The sequence below is a fragment of the Macaca thibetana genome, chromosome 18 (assembly GCF_024542745.1).
Source record: "Macaca thibetana thibetana isolate TM-01 chromosome 18, ASM2454274v1, whole genome shotgun sequence".
In the NCBI taxonomy this organism is placed as follows: domain Eukaryota; kingdom Metazoa; phylum Chordata; class Mammalia; order Primates; family Cercopithecidae; genus Macaca; species Macaca thibetana.
Window position 1 is genome coordinate 31,376,385 of NC_065595.1, and position 20,641 is coordinate 31,397,025.

At 37.6% G+C, this 20,641-nt stretch overlaps 1 protein-coding gene across 8 annotated transcripts in view; it reads left to right on the forward strand.

The window, feature by feature from the left end:
* The window catches only part of DYM (dymeclin), a 400,993-nt gene that overhangs the window by 181,079 nt on the left and 199,273 nt on the right, over window positions 1-20,641 (forward strand). For all 8 annotated transcript variants that reach the window (XM_050767681.1, XM_050767686.1, XM_050767684.1 and 5 more), the window contains exons 11-13: window positions 547-672; window positions 14,453-14,566; window positions 16,269-16,363. In XM_050767681.1, the coding sequence (XP_050623638.1) occupies window positions 547-672; window positions 14,453-14,566; window positions 16,269-16,363 (335 nt within the window). The remainder of the gene's footprint in view (window positions 1-546; window positions 673-14,452; window positions 14,567-16,268; window positions 16,364-20,641) is intronic.

Below are 20,641 nucleotides of genomic sequence, written 5' to 3' on the forward strand. Positions count from 1 at the left end.
CATTTTGAAATGAAATGTTTGGATAGATACACTGAAGAGCAGATCTTAATACATATGTTGAGAAAATGCACCTTGGGTTCCAAGAGTATGTTTAATTATGTATTTATTTAAAATATATTTCTTGAAATATATTTTTTACTTATTAGCTTTAAAAAAGTGATGCTAAGCACATAAAACGTTAACTTGTGAGCAGCTGTGCTCTCCCCACTACTGCTACTTTTTTTGGTTAAGTTGGGAGAAGGCAATGTGACTTCTTAAAATCTTCCAAACAAACCTCGAGCCTAAATGGTCCTTGCAGATCCAACCTTTATGTTGATTGGACCTTAAGAGACCTTCACAGAGTTAGTGATGATTTTCTCCACTGGCATCTTAATAGCTAAGATACATTTGGAAAATACATTCAGTCAGGAGGGGGTTTATATGGTTTTTTCCTCTAACGAACAATACAGCTATGATATTAAAGCAGAGTACAAAAGTGTAAAGATTTAAAACATTTGGATTTATAATGAAGTACTGAAATAGTCAATTATAATTTTTATTCTCTAGGTTTTACCTATTCTTGAGATTCTGTATCATGTTGAAGAAAGGAATTCACACCATGTGTATATGGCCCTTATAATATTGTTGATCCTTACGGAAGATGATGGCTTCAACAGATCCATTCATGAAGTGGTAAGTTACCATGACTTGGATTAGAGTTAGAGTTACAGAACACACATGTCCCTGCATAAGATTTACTACAGTCTTTACATTTCTTTCTGGTAGATTTTCCTGTGAGAACCTGCATTAGAAATGTTATGTCTTTCTTCAGATTTTTGAAGCGGTGCTTTTTTTTGTTTTTCCAGAATGACTATTAACCACTATTAAAAACTCTCTCAAAATGGTTCTTTGGTAATTGATACAAATGATTTTGCTGCTACTGGGTTCATTTTTCTTCACTATTTCATTTCCACTTTTTCATTGTGGCAGAAATTGTCAAACAGGTTTGCTTCATGCATGCAGAATTAGAGAAGAAAAAGGGACCAAAATGGGAGAAGTTTGAGAAATCCATTGTTTTACATGTATTTTTTAAAGAACATAACATAATTTAACTCTTTAAATTTTGGTCCTGTTGGAGAGTTTTATTCCCAAACTGGTTTTATCTTCTTTCTTTGGCATTTTTTAATTTTATTTTTTGCATCAGAGTAATACACATAAATAGTTTTAAAACTTACATGGAAGTACAACGTTTTAATGAAAAATAACAGACCCATGTTCACCCTGTTTCTGATTCCCGCTCCTCTAAGGGAAATGCTTTCAGTTCTGTCCATGTTTCTAAATAACATGCTTATATTGTGATTTCTTGATTTCAGTTGTAGATATTAACTATTATCTCCCTAAGATGGAAGATAGTCATTGATTCTTCCTGCATACCACATGTGTTCCCTCTGGGTTCCCAGCACGCTTGCCAGCACACAGACTTTTTCCTTTTTCCATCTTATTACCATTTTTGGTTAACTCAGATTTTACATTATTATTTTAGATGTTATTTTTAGTTTGACTGTGTACTGTAGGATAATTGCATTTCTTTTCTTGAACATGTTTTACCATTTCTGTAGCACATCATTGCCCTGTTTTTTATTTGTGTACTAATACACTGATTCTACCCCCGGTACTTCAACAGAACTGAAAATTTGCTCAAAATATATTCAAACTTACTGAGTTTTCTTTTTGGACTCCTGTCTTTGCTGGAGCGTCTGGTGGCTCTGGTTGATCTGTTCATCTGTAGGAGTAAGCACTAAGAAGTCAATTGGAAGTCCTGTGTGTGGGCAGGTCTGTCTTACTGTACCTTGTTGTACATAGTCTCTTTCTCTGGGACTCTGCCCCTGCAGGCCATTTTTTGGGTAGATTGTTTTTGATTCTTCCAGTCTCCTTGCTAGGGGGTCTATAGGAGAAGGGGGCAGGGCTTTTACTCTTTATAAGGGTACAGACACTTTGTTTTCTCCTCATTTTCAGTAGGGCTTTTATATTATCTTTACTGCTCTCTAATGTTCCCTTAAGTCATGTTTTTGCCTCTTACATAGTATGACCATAATTTCAACTAAGATTTAAGGAATCTTGACCATTGTGGAAGGAGTATAAAACATAGAAATTTATTTTTTGTGTGTATATTTAAGGTATACAACTTGATGTTTTGATATATTAATACATGTACACAGAGAAATGGCTACTATAGTCAAGTAAATTAGCATATCCATCATCTCACATAATTACCCCCTTTATTGTTTGTGGCAAGAGCAGTGATACTCTCCTTTAGCAAAAATCCTGAATACAGTACAATATCATTAACTGTAGTCCTCATATTCTGCACTAGATCTCTAGACTTCATCCTGTAGACCTGTAACTTTGACCTATATCTCCCCATTTTCTCACATCCACCCCCGGTACCCATTGTAATATCCTCTATCTCTGTGTATTTGACTTTTTAAAAAGGTATTCCACATATATGTGAGATCATGAAGTATTTTTCTTCTCTGGTTTATTTCACTTAGAATAATCTCTTCCAGGTTTACCTATGTTGTGCCAAATGTCGGTGTCTTCTTTTTTAAGGCTGAATAATATTCCTTTGTTTATACAACCATGCACTACTTAACAATTGGGAGGCATTGTGAGAAATGTGCCCTTAGGTGATTTTATCATTATGTGAAAACTGTAGAGTGTGCTTACACAGCCAAGATAGTGTAGCCTACTACACGCCTAGGCTGTGAGGTATAGCCTGTTGCTCCTGGCCACGAACCAGTACAGCATTGTTACTGTATACTGTAAGCAGTTGTAACACAATGGTATTTGTTTAAACATAGAAAAGCTACCATAAAAATACAGTATAAAAGATTTTAAAAGGCACACCTGTATAGGGCACTTACCATGAATGGAACTTGCAGGACTGGAAGTGGCACTGATTGAGTCAATGAGTGAGTGGTGAGTAAATGTGAAGGACCAGGACATTGCTGTATGCTATTGTAGACTTTATAAACACTGGACACTTGGGCTACACTACATTTATAAAAAATATTTTTCTTTAATAATCAATTACCCTTAGCTTACTGGAACTTTGTTACTTTATAAAGTCACCACAAACACATGAATAGTGTGTTGTGCTACAATGGCTACAACATCTAGGTGATAGGAATCTAGTTATAATCATCTGGGACCTTCTTTATATATGCGGTCTGGCATTGACCAAAACATGTTATGTGGCAAATGACTACATACTACAGTTTCTTTATCCATTTGTCTGTCGACGGACTCTCTGGCTATGTCTGTGTCTTGGCTGCTCTGAATAGTGCTGCAGTGAACGAGGGAGTGCAGTTATCTTTATAGGTGGTGATTTCATTTTCCTTATGCCCAGAAGAGGAACTGTGAGATGATCCACTAGTTCTATTTTTAATTTCTTTAAGAATCTATATACTGTTTCTCACCTTGGTGGCTCCAATCTACATTTCCACCAACAGTGTGCAAGGGTTCTGTTTCCTGCATCCCCTCCCGAACTTGTTATCTCTTGTCTTTTTCATAATGACTGTCCACACTGGTGTGATGGTTTTGATTTGCATTTCCCTGATAATTAGTGATTTTGAGCACATTTTCATATACTTGTTGACCATATTTATGTCTCGAGAAATGTCTATTCAGGTCCTTTGCCCATTTTTTAATGGGGTTATTTGTTTTTCTGCTATTGAGTTGTGTGAGTTCTTTATGTATTTTAGATACTAGCCTTTTATCAGATATATGGTTTGCAAACATTTTATATCAATTCAGAGGCTGCTTTTTCATTTTGTTGATTATTTCCTTTGTTGTATAGACACTTTTTAGTTTAATATAGTCCCATTAATTTATTTTTACATTTGTAGCCTGACCTTTTGTTGTGAACATAGAAATTTCTTGGTTCTTGTTTTCAGTAAAATACTATGAGAAGTAATATTTTCACTGATTTACTCAACTTTTTAAATAAATTAAAAATCAATACGATTTTTAAAAACATCTTACAATTGAAGTATAATATGCATATAAAACACACAAATTTTAAAGGAAAACTAATGAAAATTACCTTCTATATTTGTGTCATTACCACCCAGATAATTATTTGCTTCTGCAGCAGCAATAACAAAATAATCAGAACAAGAAGAAGTAAGCACACAAAAAACTTTGAAGCAAACATGACAAAGATGTTAATTTTTGGCATAATTCATATGTGGGTATACTGTTTATTGTGCTATTTTCTATACTTTTCTGTATCCTTATTCTATAAATAAAACACTTTCAAATTAGTAGAGAATTTTGCTTAAAATTAAACTTCACTGACTGCCAAAACAGGGTTGGTAAGACAGGGAAAGTTCAGTTCACATTCAAGTTCAGTTCCATTGGATTTCAGGATATTTTAGATGACATTTCAAATTCAAATATTGAAACACTTGTTCTTTTTCTCTAGAATCTGACTTTCTTGTTGATCTCCATTTATTTTGGTCCCTTCCCTTTTCATATGTAATATAGAAAAAGAGTAAGTTCAAATGTTTTACCAAGTTTCTCTACATGGAATCATTAGTGTGAACCTGCTTGCCTATGAAATATATACTGTTATCTCATTTTGATTTGAATTTGCATTTCTTAATACCCAATGATATGGAGAATTTATTTTTAATGTGCTTTTTATGTGCATATATATTTTTTTGCTATTTTTTAAACTATCTTTTTTATTTTGAAATGATTGTAGATTCACATGCAGTTTTAAGAAAAATAAGAGAGACCTCATGTACCCTTAACAGTTTTCCCCAATGGCAACTATAGTTGTAAAACTGTAGTTCAATATCACAGCCAAGATATTTGATATTTTTGTTTGTTTGTTTGTTTGTTTGAGACATAGTCTCGCTTTGTCTCCCGGGCTGGAGTGCAGTGGCAGGATCTCAGCTCACTGCAACCTCCACCTCCTGGGTTCAAGCGATTCTCATGCCTCAGCCTCCCGAGTAGCTGGGATTACAGGCACACGCCATCATGCCTGGCTAATTTTTGTATTTTTTATTAGAGACAGGGATGTTTCACCATGTTGGCCAGGCTGGTCTTGAACTCCTGACCTCAAGTGATCCAGCTGCCTCAGCCTCTGAAAGTGCCAGGATTACAGGTGTGAGCCACCACGCCCAGCCTGACATTGATACACTTTAAGGTATAGAACATTTCTGTCACCACAGCATTATATACCTCATCTTGCTCTTGAATAGCCATACCCCCTTTTAAAAACTTGGCTAATCTTATTATTGAGATGTAAGAATTATTTATTCTGGATCATTTGCTTTTTTATATTCTAGTTTGTTAATGTAGTAAATTATACTGATTATTGAGAATTATACTGATTGTTGAATATTAAATCAACTTTGCATCCTGGAGTAAACTGTGCTTGGACATGACATGTTTTGAAATGTATTTTCATATACAGTCTGGTTAAGTTTTGAGCTTTGTGTTTTCTGAGGAATTTGTACATTTCTTTTAAGGTAATGAATCTATTACAATAAAATTGTTCATAATATACTCTTATTACCTCTTCTTTTTTTAAAAAAAGTTACCTTTTAATGTCTGTACTAGCCAGAGAGATTACCCCTCAGTCTTCATGCTGATGTGTCTATTCTCTTCTTTATCTTTCTAACTTTTTTAAAAAGTTAAAAAAACTTTAAAGAACTAACTTTGATTCTATTGATTTTTTTCCTCCATTTTTTGTTTTCTATTTTAATTATTTATGCTCTTTATTATTTCTTTTCTACTGCTTACTTGAGCCTCAATTTGCTTTTTTTTTTTTCTTCCAACGTTTCTTAAGGTAGAAGCTTAGACCTTTGATTTTATATTCTTCTGCTTTTCCACTGTAAGCAAAATGTATGAAAATGGTTTTCAGACTTTGGACAATAGGCAGCACTGGAGAGTAATGCTATAAATAAAAAATGTATTTAACAGTAATTATTTTTAAGAATTTGAAAATACATTAAAGTCAAACTTTATCACTGCCACCTAAGATGTGAATACCTTAGCTTAAGACAAATTATTATACTGTTTTAGTGTAAACGATCATACTCATTCATTTACTAGAAATTAGAACTATTAACATTGGGTGAACATCATTTTCAGAAAATTTTCTTCTTTTTATTTAAGTTGAGACAGGGTCTCACTCTTGCCCCCCATGCTAGAGTGCAGTGCTGCAATCACTGTTCACTGTAGCCTCGACTTTCTGGGCTCAGGTGATCCTCCTACCTCAGCCTCCTGAGTAGCTGGGACTGCAGGTGCATGCCACCATGCCCAGCAAATTTTTGTTTCTGTGGAGATGGGTTTCACCATGTTGCCCAGGCTGATCTCTAACTCCTGGGCTCAAATGATTTGCCTATCTCAGCCTCCCAAAGTTTTGTGATTACAGGCGTGAGCCACCACACCAGACCTTCATTATACAATATATTTTTAAATATTCGTATATGGTGAAGAAAAGAGATTTTGGAAAGATAAGATGTTAGAATCATTGTTTAGTTATTTTAAATCCATGTTGCAGCTGTAGAGAGAATCAGTGTATTTCTTAATGAGAAACATGAGAACATTATTAATTCCACACTTCTTTTCATCTCTTTCATCCAATTTTTTGTTAGTTTAATTATTTAATTTTGTAAAAATTTTTTTTGAGACAGTCTCACTCTATTGCCCGGGCCAGAGTGCAGTGGTGCAATTTTGGGTCACTGCAACCGCCGCTTCGCAGGTTTACGCAATTCTCGTGCCTCAGCCTCCCAAGTAGCTGGGATTACAGGCAAGTGCCACCACTCCTGGCTAATTATTTTTTTAGATTATTCAAAACTTACAACATTTCCATTCTGTTTTGTAACTCAAATTGCCAAAATTGCCTAATACTGATTTTATTGAATGTGTTGCCTACCATCAACCCTTTTGCCATAGTTTAGTTTCTGTGTTCCTGAGTTCTTTGTTTTTATTCATCTTCTATATGTCTGGCTTTTGTTTGCAATTATTTTCTTCACAGAATATTTCTGTGGCATATTTTATTCACCTTCTCATGTTTGAAAATGTCTGAAGGTTTTCATTTTCTCTCCCACACGTCTTTCCACTATTTAGTTGGAAGAAGAAACAAATAAATAAACCTACCAAACTTGTTTCTCTCTCTAGATTTGGGGATTTTCATCAGAATTTTCAGGATTTTGTCAGTTTTTCCAAGGGACTGCTACAAGGTAAGGCAGGATTCAGTCAGGCATGTTCTTCTTGACCCTGCTCTAGGGTTTTCTCCCTTATCATCCGACATGGACCCCAGTACACCTAAGACTGTGTGCTTCGGCTCATAGAAGCATTGTTTTTTTACCACGTGTTAACATGGGACAGCCTGTAATTTACAGCATATATATTGTTTTTTTTCTTTTTATTTTGAGATTGAGTCTCGCTCTGTCACCCAGGTTGGAGTGCAGTGGCATGATCTGGGCTCACTGCAAGCTCCGCCTCCTGGATTCACGCCATTCTCCCACCTCAGCCTCCCAAGTAGCTGGGACTACAGGTGCCCGCCACCACGCCTGGCTAATTTTTTGTATTTTTTTAGTAGAGACGGGGTTTCACCATGTTAGCCAGGATGGTCTCGATCTCCTGACCTCGTGATCTGCCTGCCTCGGCCTCCCAAAGTGCTGGGATTACAGGAGTGAGCCACCATGCCCGGCCTGCACATATATTGTTTGGTGAGATTGTTTAAGGACTGTATATACTTTGTTCACTCCCACATAGGCCTAGGATTAGTATATTTGGTACTACTAATTCATTAAGCATTTAATGAGCATATACCTCCTCTCATACCTGTGGTAACGGTTAAATGAATTTTAACTGTCACTTTTTTAGTATAGCTCCTAGTTTTAACTTGCCAGATAAGTCATGTGCTTTTATTCTCTTCTCTAGATTATAGAGGTGTGGTAGACTTTGAGGATATTAAGTTTGGGCTCTAGTCTATTTGTTCAATGTACTGCTCTTCTAAGGCAAAACTTTAAAATTGTGATTTCACAATTTCTACCTATTTCCATGCCTAGAGATATGACACATTTATTCCTTTTGGTATTTTTTCTCTTTTCTAGCCCTCTTCTTGTCAAGCATGGACTTGCTTATACCTAACACAAAGTATTCGATAGAAAAATGGGCAAAATAATAGAAAAACAGAGTAGAGACCCTGAACAGTAATCATCGTTCAACCTGATGCTTCATCAGGATTGTGCCAATTAAAGCAACTGAAATATTCTGTGCCTGTCAGAGTAGCAAAAACGACAAAATCTGATATATCAAGAGTTGGTGATGTTTTTGTTACTATGGGGTTGATGAAAGAAAAAAGAATTGGTGAGGATATAGAGAAAAGGGACTCTCATATGCTGGTAGTGGTAGTACAAATTGGTAGAACCACTTTAGAGAGAAATTTGTCCTCTCAAATTCCTCAAATTATATACAGAAATAAATACTACACCTCTCAGAAATTCCATTTCAAGGTTATGTTTTAGGAAGAGCTTCATAGATCACGAGAACATATTTGAAAGAATTTTCATTGTAGTATTGGGAGAGCAGATAATATAAATGAAATATTGTAAAGCAGCTAGAATGAATGCATAGAGCTACATGTATTGATAATAATAAAACTCAAAAAAAAAAAAAAAGCCCATCCAATTTTGGGATAGTGGCTGCCTCTAGGGAGGCAGGTTATCAGTGTAGAACAACGAGGAGGCTTCAGGTACTTTAGAAGCAAGAATACTAACATTTGATAAATCTAGGTGATGGATACAGTGGTGGTCTCTATAGCAGGCTAATCAATCAAGCTTTCTATCCTCATAGAAGTCTTCTATGACTGCACTGTGCAGTATGCTCACACTTGAAATGTAGCTAGTATGGCTGAGGAATCGATTTTACTTTTATTAAATTTTAATTTAAATATCCACTTGTGGCTAGTGCCACTATGTTGGACAGTGCTGCTCTGTGCTTTTTAGTGTGTTAACACAGTTAATGGTAACTATACTTTTTTTTTTTTTTTTTTTTTTTGTGATGGAGTCTAGCTCTGTTGCCCACACTAGAGTGCAGTGGCGCGATCTCGGCTCACTGCAACCTCTACCTCCCAGGTTCAAGCAGTTCTCTGCCTCAGCCTCCCAAGTAGCTGGGATTACAGGCACCTGCCACCAAGCCTGGCTAATTTTTTTATTTTTGGTAGAGACAGGATTTCACCATCTTGGCCAGGCTGGTCTTGAACTCCTGACCTCGTGATCCGCCCACCTCAACCTCCCAAAGTGCTAGGATTACAGGTGTGAGCCACCACGCCCGGCCTATACATTTATTTTTAAAAGAAGATATTTAATGATTTGGCAATTCTGCTTCCTAGTAAATTCTCACAGATGTACTTATGAAGTCATGTGCAGGTATTTTTGCTTTCAAAATCTGTGTGATTCCTGAACTTAGGTAAAAGTCCGGATAGTAAGAATATGGAGAGTAAGTAATTCTTTCTTTTTTTCTGACTTTCATATAGTAAGATTTAGGATAGTGATCTGAATTGTAACATTGTTTTAAATAGGAAAACAACTGTAAATAACCTAAATTTCCATTAATAGAGGAATGGATTTTTTTAAAAAATGTGACTTTCTAGTATAGTACTCTAGAGTGGTTGCAAGGAATGAAGTAGACTTAGATATAGAGGTGACATTCAAATGATTTAGCTAGTGTGGATGGCACCAACACCAGCCAGTAAGAATGGATGTGGACTATAGTCCTTTGTTCTCTGCTGTATATTACCTGGGGGAGTGGCTTGCAACAACAGCTATTTACTAACTAGTATTGAGTATTCCATTTTAAAAAAAGAACTAGTACTATCAGATAGGCATACCTGGTGAATATTCTTCTTATATGTGTCAATATAGGAGAGTTACAGAAACATACTGAGTGAAAAAAGTAAGATGCAAACAAACCAGATGTGTGTCAGTTTCTTAGAGCTACTGTAACTGACCACCACAGTTACTGAGTACTGCTGATATAAATGAAAGATACTTGGTATGTTCCAGAGTTGTCTGAGTACCACAGCTAGGTGACTCCTAACAACAGAAATGTATTGTCTTCTGTAGCCTGAAAGTCCAAAGTCAAGGTGTCAGTGGGGCCATGCTCTCTCTGAAGGCTCTAGGGGAAGACCCTTTCTGTTGTCATCCTAGCTTCTGGTGATCACAGGCAATACTTGGCTTGCCAGCTACATCACTCCTGTCTCTGCTGCTGTCATCACATCCTTCTCTCAGGAGGTATCTGTCTCTGTGTCTGTCTTCCTCATCTTAAAATCACCAGCAGTCATACTGCCCTAGAGTCCACATTAATCTAATGCAGTCTCATCTTGATTATATTTTCAAAGACTCTCTGTCCATATAAGGTCACATTCACAGGTTTTGAATGACATAGATTTGGGGAAACACATTCATTCTAATACATTATGTATGATACTATTTATGTGTACTAGAAAACACACAAAGGAATGCTGGTTTTGATTTTTTACATATATATGTATACACATATATGTATATATGCAGATAAAGTAATTGAAATGGTCTAGAGGATACATACTAAACTCAAGATAGTGTTTGTTCCTTCATAGGGGAATAAAATGAGATTTATATATTAAAAAATATTAACAGTTGCTTTGGGAGGCGGAGGTGGGTGGATCACGAGGTCAAGAGATTGAGACCATCCTGGCTAACACAGTGAAACCCCGTCTCTACTAAAAATACAAAAATTAGCCGGGCGTGGTGGCGGGCACCTGTAGTCCCAGCTACTCAGGAGGCTGAGGCAGGAGAATGGCGTGAACCCAGGAGGCGGAGCTTGCAGTGAGCCAAGATTGCACCACTGCACTCCAGTCTGGGCAACAGAGCAAGACTCCATCTCAAAAAAAAAAAAAAAAATTAACAGTTGGTAATGTGAAATGTGGGCGTATAGATGTCAATTTTTTTTGTACTTTCCTATACATATTTAATTTTTTAAAACAGTTGATATTATGTGATGTTATTGTGTAATACTCTATCATATATAACTTACGGAATTTATTTTTGAGAAAGAGTCTTGCTCTGTCGTCCAGGCTGGAGTGCAGTCACTGCAACCTCTGCCTCCCTAGTTCAAGCGACTCTCCTGCCTCAGCCTACCAAGCAGCTGGGATTACAGGCGCACACCACCTCGCCTGGCTAATTTTTAGTAGAGACAGGGTTTCACCATGTTGGTCAGGCTGGTCTCAAATTACTGACCTCAGGTGATCCATCCACCTTGGCCTTCCAAAGTGCTGGAATTACAGGCGTGAGCCACCGTGCCCAGCCAAACTTTTATATTTTTTACTTTTCAATTCTGAATAATATTTAACCACCATGTAGTGAGTATTTGTTATGTGCCAGCCTCTGAGTGGAGAATGCAGTCAGGGTGGGCTTGTTTGTAATGGGGGATGCTGGGTGATGTGGGGCCAGAGAGTTGAATGAGTGAAAATATGTGTGGGGAATGCACCTGTATTTAGTTGTACTTTCAAACATATTGACATGAAATTGAGTGTGGTATTCCTTTGTGTTTTTATTCTTTTTATCTGTTTCTGTTCTCCCTATACTTGCTAGAGAATGATCTATTTTAATCCCCTTTTAGAAAAACTAAGGTACAACCATATTATTTAGACTTAATTCTGTTTTCCTGATGTCATGGATGACTGTTGTGTTTGTTCTTGTTTGTGTTCCATATTCTCCTTCTCTTGAATTCTCCTGGATTTGTCCTGCTGTTACTATGGTGAGAAGGGGCAGCTAAATACTTACATGTGTTGTGGTGATTTTTTTTTTTTCTTCCCGAAATGGTACATGGGTGGTTCATGCTGAGTTTATTTTGCAACAGACTTACGTGGTAGTTTCTCAAGATGTAGAATTCTAGAATCATAATGTCTTCCCTCAAAAATCTTGAGACATTGTTCTGGTGTCCTTCAGATGTGTAGTGTTCAAAATGGGAACTCTAACGTTAGTCTCCTTCTCTTTCCATTGGTGATAACATGTTTCTTCTGTCTGGAAGCCAGTGGAACTTTCTCATATACTGCGAATTCATTAATCTTGCAAGAATGTTTTGATTGTTTTTCATGATTTTTTCTTGGAATGTTGGATGTTTTTCTTTTCCTCTCAAAGAAATTTTCTCATATTACTGATTGTTCTGTTTTTCTTCTAGTTTGTTTCTTCTGGAATTTTTAAGTGCCTATGACATCTGCACTTTTCTCTTATAGTATCTGTGGAGAACTTCTCAGTTTGGTCCTTCACATCACAAATTTAATTCTCTGTAGTGCTCACTCTGCTGCGCCCAGGCTGGAGTGCGGTGGTGACATCTTGGTTCACTGCAACCTCCACATCGCAGGTTCAGGCGATTCTTGTTCCTCCACCTCCAGAGTAGCTGGGACTGTAGGCATGCACTACCACACCCGGCTAATTTTTTGTATTCTTAGAGAGTCATCATTGGGCCAGGCTGGTCTCAAACTCCTGACCTTGGCCTCCCAAAGTGCTGGAATTACAGGCGTCAGACACTGCCCAGCTGCCATTTTAATCTTAAGCAACTTTTCTTTGTTCTGTGATTTTCTCTTTTCATAGCAGTCTCTTCTTATTTTATGGATGCAATATTTTGTCAAATCTCACTAAATATACTAATTAGAATTTTTTAAAAAAATTCCAGCTTCCTAAATCCTCTCTGTTTAATTAGAGGTCTCTTCTCTCTGCCTGTTCAGTTTCACAGTTTATTATTTATTTATTTACTTGATAAACTTTTTATTATGAACACTATGAAACTTAAACATAATTGGAGAAAATAGTAGCATGGATCTTCATGTAGTCATTATTAACACTCATGTTCTTATTTCATCTACCCACTTTACCCTCACCACCTTTTACATTTTGATTTCTATTTTTAAAAACAAATCTTCCATATAATTTCATGTGTAAATATTTTAGTATGTTCTTTCAATAAGTATGGACTTTAAAAAATGTATCATACCGGCCAGGTGAGGTGGCGCATGCCGGTAATCCCAGCACTTTGGGAGGCCGAGGCAGGCAGATCACGAGGTCAGGAGATCAAGACCATCCTGGCTAACACGGTGAAACCTCGTCTCTACTAAAAAAAATACAAAAAATTAGCCAGGCGTGGTGGCGAGCACCTGTAGTCCCAGCTACTTGGGGAGGCTGAGGCGAGAGAGTGGCGTGAACCCAGGAGGCAGAGCTTGCAGTGAGCCGAGATCGCGCCACTGCACTTCAGCCTGGGTGACAGAGTGAGACTCCATCTCAAAAAATAAATAAATAAATAAAAATAAATAAATAAATAAAAATGTACATTCAACAAAATCAACAATAATGTTTAAATTCTTCCTAACAATTTATTATCTCTAATTATCCTTAAAATGTCTTCTAGAGTTGATTTGTTTGAATCAGATTCCAACGTCTACTGCATTTAGTTATTAAGACTCACAAATCTATAGCACTCTCTCCCTATCCCAGCTTATTTTACCCCTTATTTGTTGAAGAAACTGGGTTATTTGTTTAGTAGGATTTCCTGCATTTGTCTTTAGCTGATTATGTATCATCATGGTATTTAATGTGTTCTGTCCTTTGTATTTTGTGTGCACTGGTTAATTAGAAGAGTCTTGAGTAGGTTCAGCATATCACTCTCTTAGGTTGAATGTCTTCACTTAGTGGTTTGGTTGTTCATCTGTACTTATAAACACAAGTCTAGACTAACTTGTTTTGCAAGGTTGTGGGATTCCCCTCTGCATTTGTGAGTGGTGGGGAGTCTGCTGGACTCTGTGGATGTGTGCCTCTTCTTAAGGGAGAGGGCAAGAATCAGCCCAGCAGTCTCTTCCTTTTTCGTGCATAGGTAAAGAATAATATGGCACAGTGACTTTCCTTGAGTCACGGAGAAAGGATGCAGGAGTAACCTTAATGGAAGAGAACATTAGGGAGTTCGAGTGCTCGGCTGAGCCCATTGGGGTTTTTTTATTGTCGTTTTTTCCCCCATTTACCTCTTTCTTTGGGGCAGCCCAGATTTGGCTGCTGTACTGCCCAGTGTTTGTACCTGTCTGTCTGCCTGCCTCTCTCTCTCTCTCTCTCTCTCTCTCTCTCTCTCTCTCTCATCTCCAGCTTACAAATCTGCAATGGAAATGTCTTAACTTAGAAAACAGTTCTTGCTTACTTCGGCCCGGAGGTGTGCACCAGAGCTGCCTACTCTCCATACATGGCAGAGCACTGGAGCATCTCTCCTTGAAGATCTGGAATCATTTGCATTCGTGGCCTCTCTCTGCTGCTTAACTCACCTTCAGAGCAAAGTCATGGTTTATCAAAAATTGTGGACATGGAGTAATCCTTTTGTCTGTAAAGCAATCATTTTTTACTTAAACTTTTCTTCCCCATTACAGATACTAAAAAATATTACTTGGTATTCAGAACGAGTTTTAACTGAAATCTCCTTGGGGAGTCTCCTGATCCTGGTCGTAATAAGAACCATTCAATACAACATGACTAGGACAAGAGTAAGTATTCCAGCTGCTGTTCTATCTTTTTTGCATACAGTACAATTAAGACGATAGTTTAAAGCAATCCCAATTTTTAGGGTGCTAAAATTCTCATGACATATGGTAGAAAATACAGGTCACTGTATAGTCACTGTATTACATGATCCTAATGTAACATAAGGTCTTAATATTTAATGGATTGTATGATTGGAGATATTTTACATGAAATAGAAAACAAGCAATGCAAAACATTTAGATAAAAGCTATTGTATGTCTTTATTTGGCCAGTAACACTGATTTGCCTTTTTTAATATCAGCAAATAACAAAGTACAAGAGGACAAGAAAATGAGCACAAGAAATGAGCACAAGAAAGTATGAATTAAATGAGAAAGAGAAATAGAAGAGAGAGAGTATTGCCGGGCGCGGTGGCTCACGCCTGTAATCCCAGCACTTTGGGAGGCCGAGACGGGCGGATCACGAGGTCAGGAGATCGAGACCATCCTGGCTAACACGGTGAAACCCCGTCTCTACTAAAAAATACAAAAAAAAAAAAAAAAAAAAAAAAAAAAAAAAAAACTAGCCGGGCGAGGCGGCGGGCACCTGTAGTCCCAGCTACTCGGGAGGCTGAGGCAGGAGAATGGCGTGAACCCGGGAGGCGGAGCTTGCAGTGAGTCGAGATCCGGCCACTGCACCCCAGCCTGGGTGACAGAGCGAGACTCCGTCTCAAAAAAAAAAAAAAAAAAAAAAAAAAAAGAAGAGAGAGAGTATTTTAAAGAGTAAAAGAAAAAGAGAAAAGAGAATATTTTAAAGAGTAAAAGAAAACTTTCTGCTGGATTCTATTCACAGTACCTGGGAGCAAATTACAGTTCTGGTTAATAGAAATATATTGTTAAAGAGAAGCAGTGTACCGAATTCATAGCTAAGAGAAATGGTATTTTATTTATTTATTTATTTATTTATTTATTTATTTTTGAGCTGTGATTGTGCCACTGCACTTCAGCCTAGGCTGCACTGGAGTGCAGTGGCACAATCATAACTCATTGTAACCTCCAACCCCTGGGCTTAAGTGATCCTCCTGCCTCAGCCTCCTGAAGAGCTAGGACCACAGGCATATGCCACCACACCTGGCTAATTTTTTTTTTTAATAGCCAAAGTCTCGCTATGTTGCCCAGACTGGTCTTGAATTGGTTTTGAACTCCTGTCCTGAGGTGATCCTCCTACTGTGGCCTCCCAAAGTGTTGGGATTATAGGCGTGAGCCCCTGCTCCCAGCCCATTTTCAGTTATTTTCCCCTGTGGGGCTGTTGCAGATACACATTCATGTTTTTATCTGAAACCCTAGGAGCCAGCTATGTTTTAGAAAGCAGAAGTTTTTGGATTTTAGAAAGATAATTATAGTTTATATACTCTACTGTATGTAACCATTAGGGCCTTAAGTAGCATGCTGTACTTAGACATTATATTTCTGTAGCAAAACATTTCAATATTCACCATGGAGGGAATAATGAAGACCATCAGAAACATCGTCATTTTTTGTGTTGTGAAAAAACTTTGAATTTTCCGTGCTTTATGGATTTAGGAATTAGAAAAAAGAGATTGTGGATCTGAACTTTCTAAAATCAGTGACAACTGAGTTTACATTTGCTTCTATTAATAGTTAACCTTGGTTAAAATATGGAGAAGACTTGATTGTATGTTTTATACTTGCTGTTTCCTCACAGGACAAGTACCTTCACACGAACTGTTTGGCAGCTTTAGCAAATATGTCGGCACAGTTTCGTTCTCTCCATCAGTATGCTGCCCAGAGGATCATCAGGTAAATATGAACTTTAAAAGAAATACTGATTTGCTTCCAGTTGAGCTATTAAGATGGATACTATGGTGGTTCCATTTTAAATGTTACCTGTGAGGACTATCACATTTTTCTACTTAATTTTTATCACCTTCTTGTTTTGTTAAAAATACCTTGTTCTGTTTTGTTTTCTAACCTAACTTTTTGATCAAAGTTAATTTTATTTACGTTCAATCTTTTTAAAATGTAATTTTAAGTGTAATGTTAGTTTTTTAGAGGAGCAGGTATATTTCTTAGTAATGTAAATTAAATATGAATGTATTTGATGAGCATTTTATAGAGCATCACAATATACTTTTAAGGATTTATCTGTGTGCATTTTAGAGAATTTTTATAGCAGTTCACCCGTGTATTAGTTTCCTATTGTTGCCATAACAAATTACCAAAAATTAGTGGCTGAAAGCACAAATTGGTCATTTTTAAATTCTCTAGTTTAGAACTCCACCGTGGGTCTCACTAGGCTAAAACTGAAACAGAGCTGCATTTCTGTCTGTAGGCTGTAAAGGAGAATCTGTTTCCATGCCTCTTCTAGTGGTTGGAGGCTGCCTGCATTCCTTGGCTCATGGCCCCTTCCTCTGTTATCAAAGCCAGCAACAGTAGATTGTTGAGTCCTTCTCATACCTCATCACTCTGACCTCTTCTTGTGGTTCCCTCTTCCACGCTGAGGACTCTCGTGATTTCCTGGACCCTTCCTGATCCAGGATTATCTTCCCATCTCAAAGCCAGAATCATAATCATAAGGTCCCTTTTGCCATGTAAGGTAACATTCATAAGTCCAGGGGATTAGGATGTGAACATTTTTGAGGGAGCCATTATTCTGTCAGCCAGAAACCCTTGTCTCTTCCCCACCCATTGCCAAAGACATGACTTTTTTTTTTCTTTTTTCTTTTTTTTTTTTATGGAGTCTCGCTCTGTCTTTTAGGCTGGAGTGCAGTGGTGCGATCTCAGCTCACTGCAAGTTCCATCTCCTGGGTTCACGTCATTCTCCTGCCTCAGTCTCCCGAGTAGCTAGGACTACAGGTGCCCGCCACCACACCTGGCTAATTTTTTTTTTTTTTTTTTTTTTTGTATTTTTAGTAGAGACGGGGTTTCACCATGTAAAGACATGACTTTTAAGGGTAGGAAAGCTAACTAACTAGTCATGAGTGAATATCATTGCAGGACTTTTTAATATATGGGGGTACTTTTTTGACTTCTTGTAGGATGTTCGATATTGTCCAAGTAGCTCTCAAATAGAAGCTCAGTGAAGTCATATTGTTTCTTTTAATTTTTACTTTTGGGGCAATGCAGGGTTTTTCTTCTTCTTCTTCTTCTTCTTTTTTTTTTTTTTCAGACAGGGTCTCACTCTATCACCCAGGCTGGAGTGCAGTGACGTGATCTCGGCTCGCTGCGACCTCCGCCTCCCAGGTTCAAGTGATTCTCCTGCCTCAGCCTCCTGAGTAGCTGGGATTACAGGCACATGACACCACGCCTGGCTAATTTTTGTATTTTTAGTAGAGACAGGGTTTCACCATGTTGGTCAGGCTGGTCTCAAACTGCTAACCTCGTGATCCGCCCACCTCAGACTCCCAAAGTGCTGGGATTACAGGCATGAGCCACTGCGCCTGGCCTTTTCTTGTTTTTTTAAGAGACAGGGTTTCACTCTTTCAAGCAGGCTGGAGTGCAATGGAGCAACCATAGCTCACGGAAAGCTCAAACTCCTGGGTTCAAGGGATCCTCCTGCCTCAGCCTGGTCATGTGGTTTTGACCATTCAGTTTTGTTTAGCAGTCATTGGTGGTGATCCCAACAGCGTATCACTTTTAAGCGCTGATCTCACATTCTGTTCATTGTTTAGGCATTGATTGACCTGGGCTCATTTTTAAGTTACTGAAAATTAAGTTGTCTGTTTATCTTCAGAATTTAGTAGAGGATATTTTGCATTGACTCACTATTTAATTTATGTCTAGTCTTAATACATTCCATTAGATTGTTTTTTGGGTTTGTACTTTAGAGATCATCTAGTTGGCTGACATTGGACTAATGTGAACTTCACTATTTAAAGTAAACATAGCAGTCTCCTCCTACCTTGGAGTTTTTCAGGTATTCTGAAGAGCCTTTAGTTTCCAGGAGTTAACCTTTGTCACCATGCTTTATTTCACCATAACAGAGTTAATGATTTCTGTGCTGCTTTGTAGGCTGTTTTTCTGTTTATGTGCAGTTTTATAACGGTTTCATGAAGATTTCATTACACAATTAACTTTTCTCAAATGACAAATGAACATTTAGCTTGTTTGATATGAAAATGCCAAATTGGCCAGGGGCGGTGGCTCACACCTGTAATCCCAGCACTTTGGGAGGCCGAGGCAGGTGGATCACAAGGTCAGGAGATCGAGACCATCCTGGCTAACACGGTGAAACCCCGTCTCTACTAAAAATACAAAAAAGTAGCCAGGTGTGGTGGTGGGCGCCTGTAGTCCCAGCTACTCAGGAGGCTGAGGCAGGAGAATGGCGTGAACCCGGCAGGCAGAGCTTGCAGTGAGCCAAGATCACGCCACTGCACTCTAGCCTGGGCAACAGAGCTAAATTCTATCTCAAAAAAAAAGCCAAATTAGCTGGTTGAGAATTTAAGTTCTGATAAAATACATTAAGTACGATTAAATATTTTTGAGATGCAAAAAAATTTCTAGTTGGGAAAAATGTGTATTAAAACACTGTGCTCAAGTTTTAATCTGTGATGACAAAAGTAGAAAATAAACCAATCATATTTGAAGAAATAAGAAACATAGTTTAGATTTGTGATCTGAGAATATTTAGATTGTGATCATCAATAATGAGCAGTGCTTTACTTCATTTTAATAGATTTTTAGTTAGCTTAATATGAGTAAGGAACTATGTTAAGCAATGCAAGAAGTATCAAAATAAATAATAAAGATTCCTGCCCTCAAGAAGCTTGCAATTCAGTAGAAGGAGTAAGACCAGGACCAATCTTTGTATATATATGATACAAGGATCCTTTATATAGCAGAATGTTATATGAAACATATATTATTATACCTTAATATTATAATGAAATAAAAATCGCTATGGAGGGGGTGAATGGCTGGTTCCAAGAATGGTGAGAACGCTTCTCGTTGAAAGATTAGGCAGGGTGGCTAGAGAAAGATGACGTGATAGATAAGAGAGACTGGCCTGATACAGCAATCATCAGCTACAACAAACTGAAGCAAAAGAAGAGGGGGTATGGTGAGACAGCATGATTTTTATATAGAAAATAACCAATTTCATGGAACTGGCATGCTGTGGACCTGTATTGGGATTACAGGTGAGAAGCCTGAAAGGAACAGCTGGGGCCATTACTGTGGAGGGGCTTAAGGGTGGGACTCACAGTTTAGAATAATCGAAAGGAATGGAGAGAAAAGAAGGTCTTAATAACAACAACAAAAAATAAAGTATGATTAAATGAGTTTATAAGTGGATTTTGAAGAAAAGAATTTAAGGTAAACTTTTTGAGTCACCTCTTTGAGCAGATGATAGTATCGTGGTCTGTTTGTCACACTGAGGGAAGTGTAGTTCTACCCAGCTCCCACATGCTGCCAACACTTTTCTTGTTCAAGGACCACATTTGAGTAGCTGGCATGGACCAGAGTGTCGTGTCACGCAGGAGGGAGCTTGTTGGAAATATAGAGTGTAGGTGTGGCTTTTGACCTACTAGATCAGTCTTCTTTTTAACAAGATCCCCGGATGATTTGTATCTACATTAAAGTTTAGAAAACACTTTGAGTTTTGGCCTGGAAATCATTATGTATTTCCTGAGAAAACATTTGTCTTGAGCTGGAAATGGGGGCCAGCTTTTTTGTACTTTGAGGGAACTCATTTTCTACTAAATATTTGTGTTTAGGGTATAGAAATGTATGATAAGGGATGCATAACAAAAACTGTTTAGATACCCAGAAGGTATTACAGCAGTACAACTCAGAATTCACCAGACTCTCTAGTAACTGCTTCAAGTGAGAAGTAAGCAGTTTTCATATACATGATTCCTAAATCCTCTTTTAGAAAAAGACTACACAATTTGATATTTGTCAGTTGCAAAACTTAGAAGAGTCAGTATTTCACATTATCTTCAACAAAATGCAAAACAGATAACATGTTACATTGCTATGAAAGGATGTGGATAAAGCTTTGAAAAGCCTCCTTAGCTGGACATAAATGTAAGGAATTATTTCTTACAGTGCCTAGGCTGTTGCTCATATTTAATGACA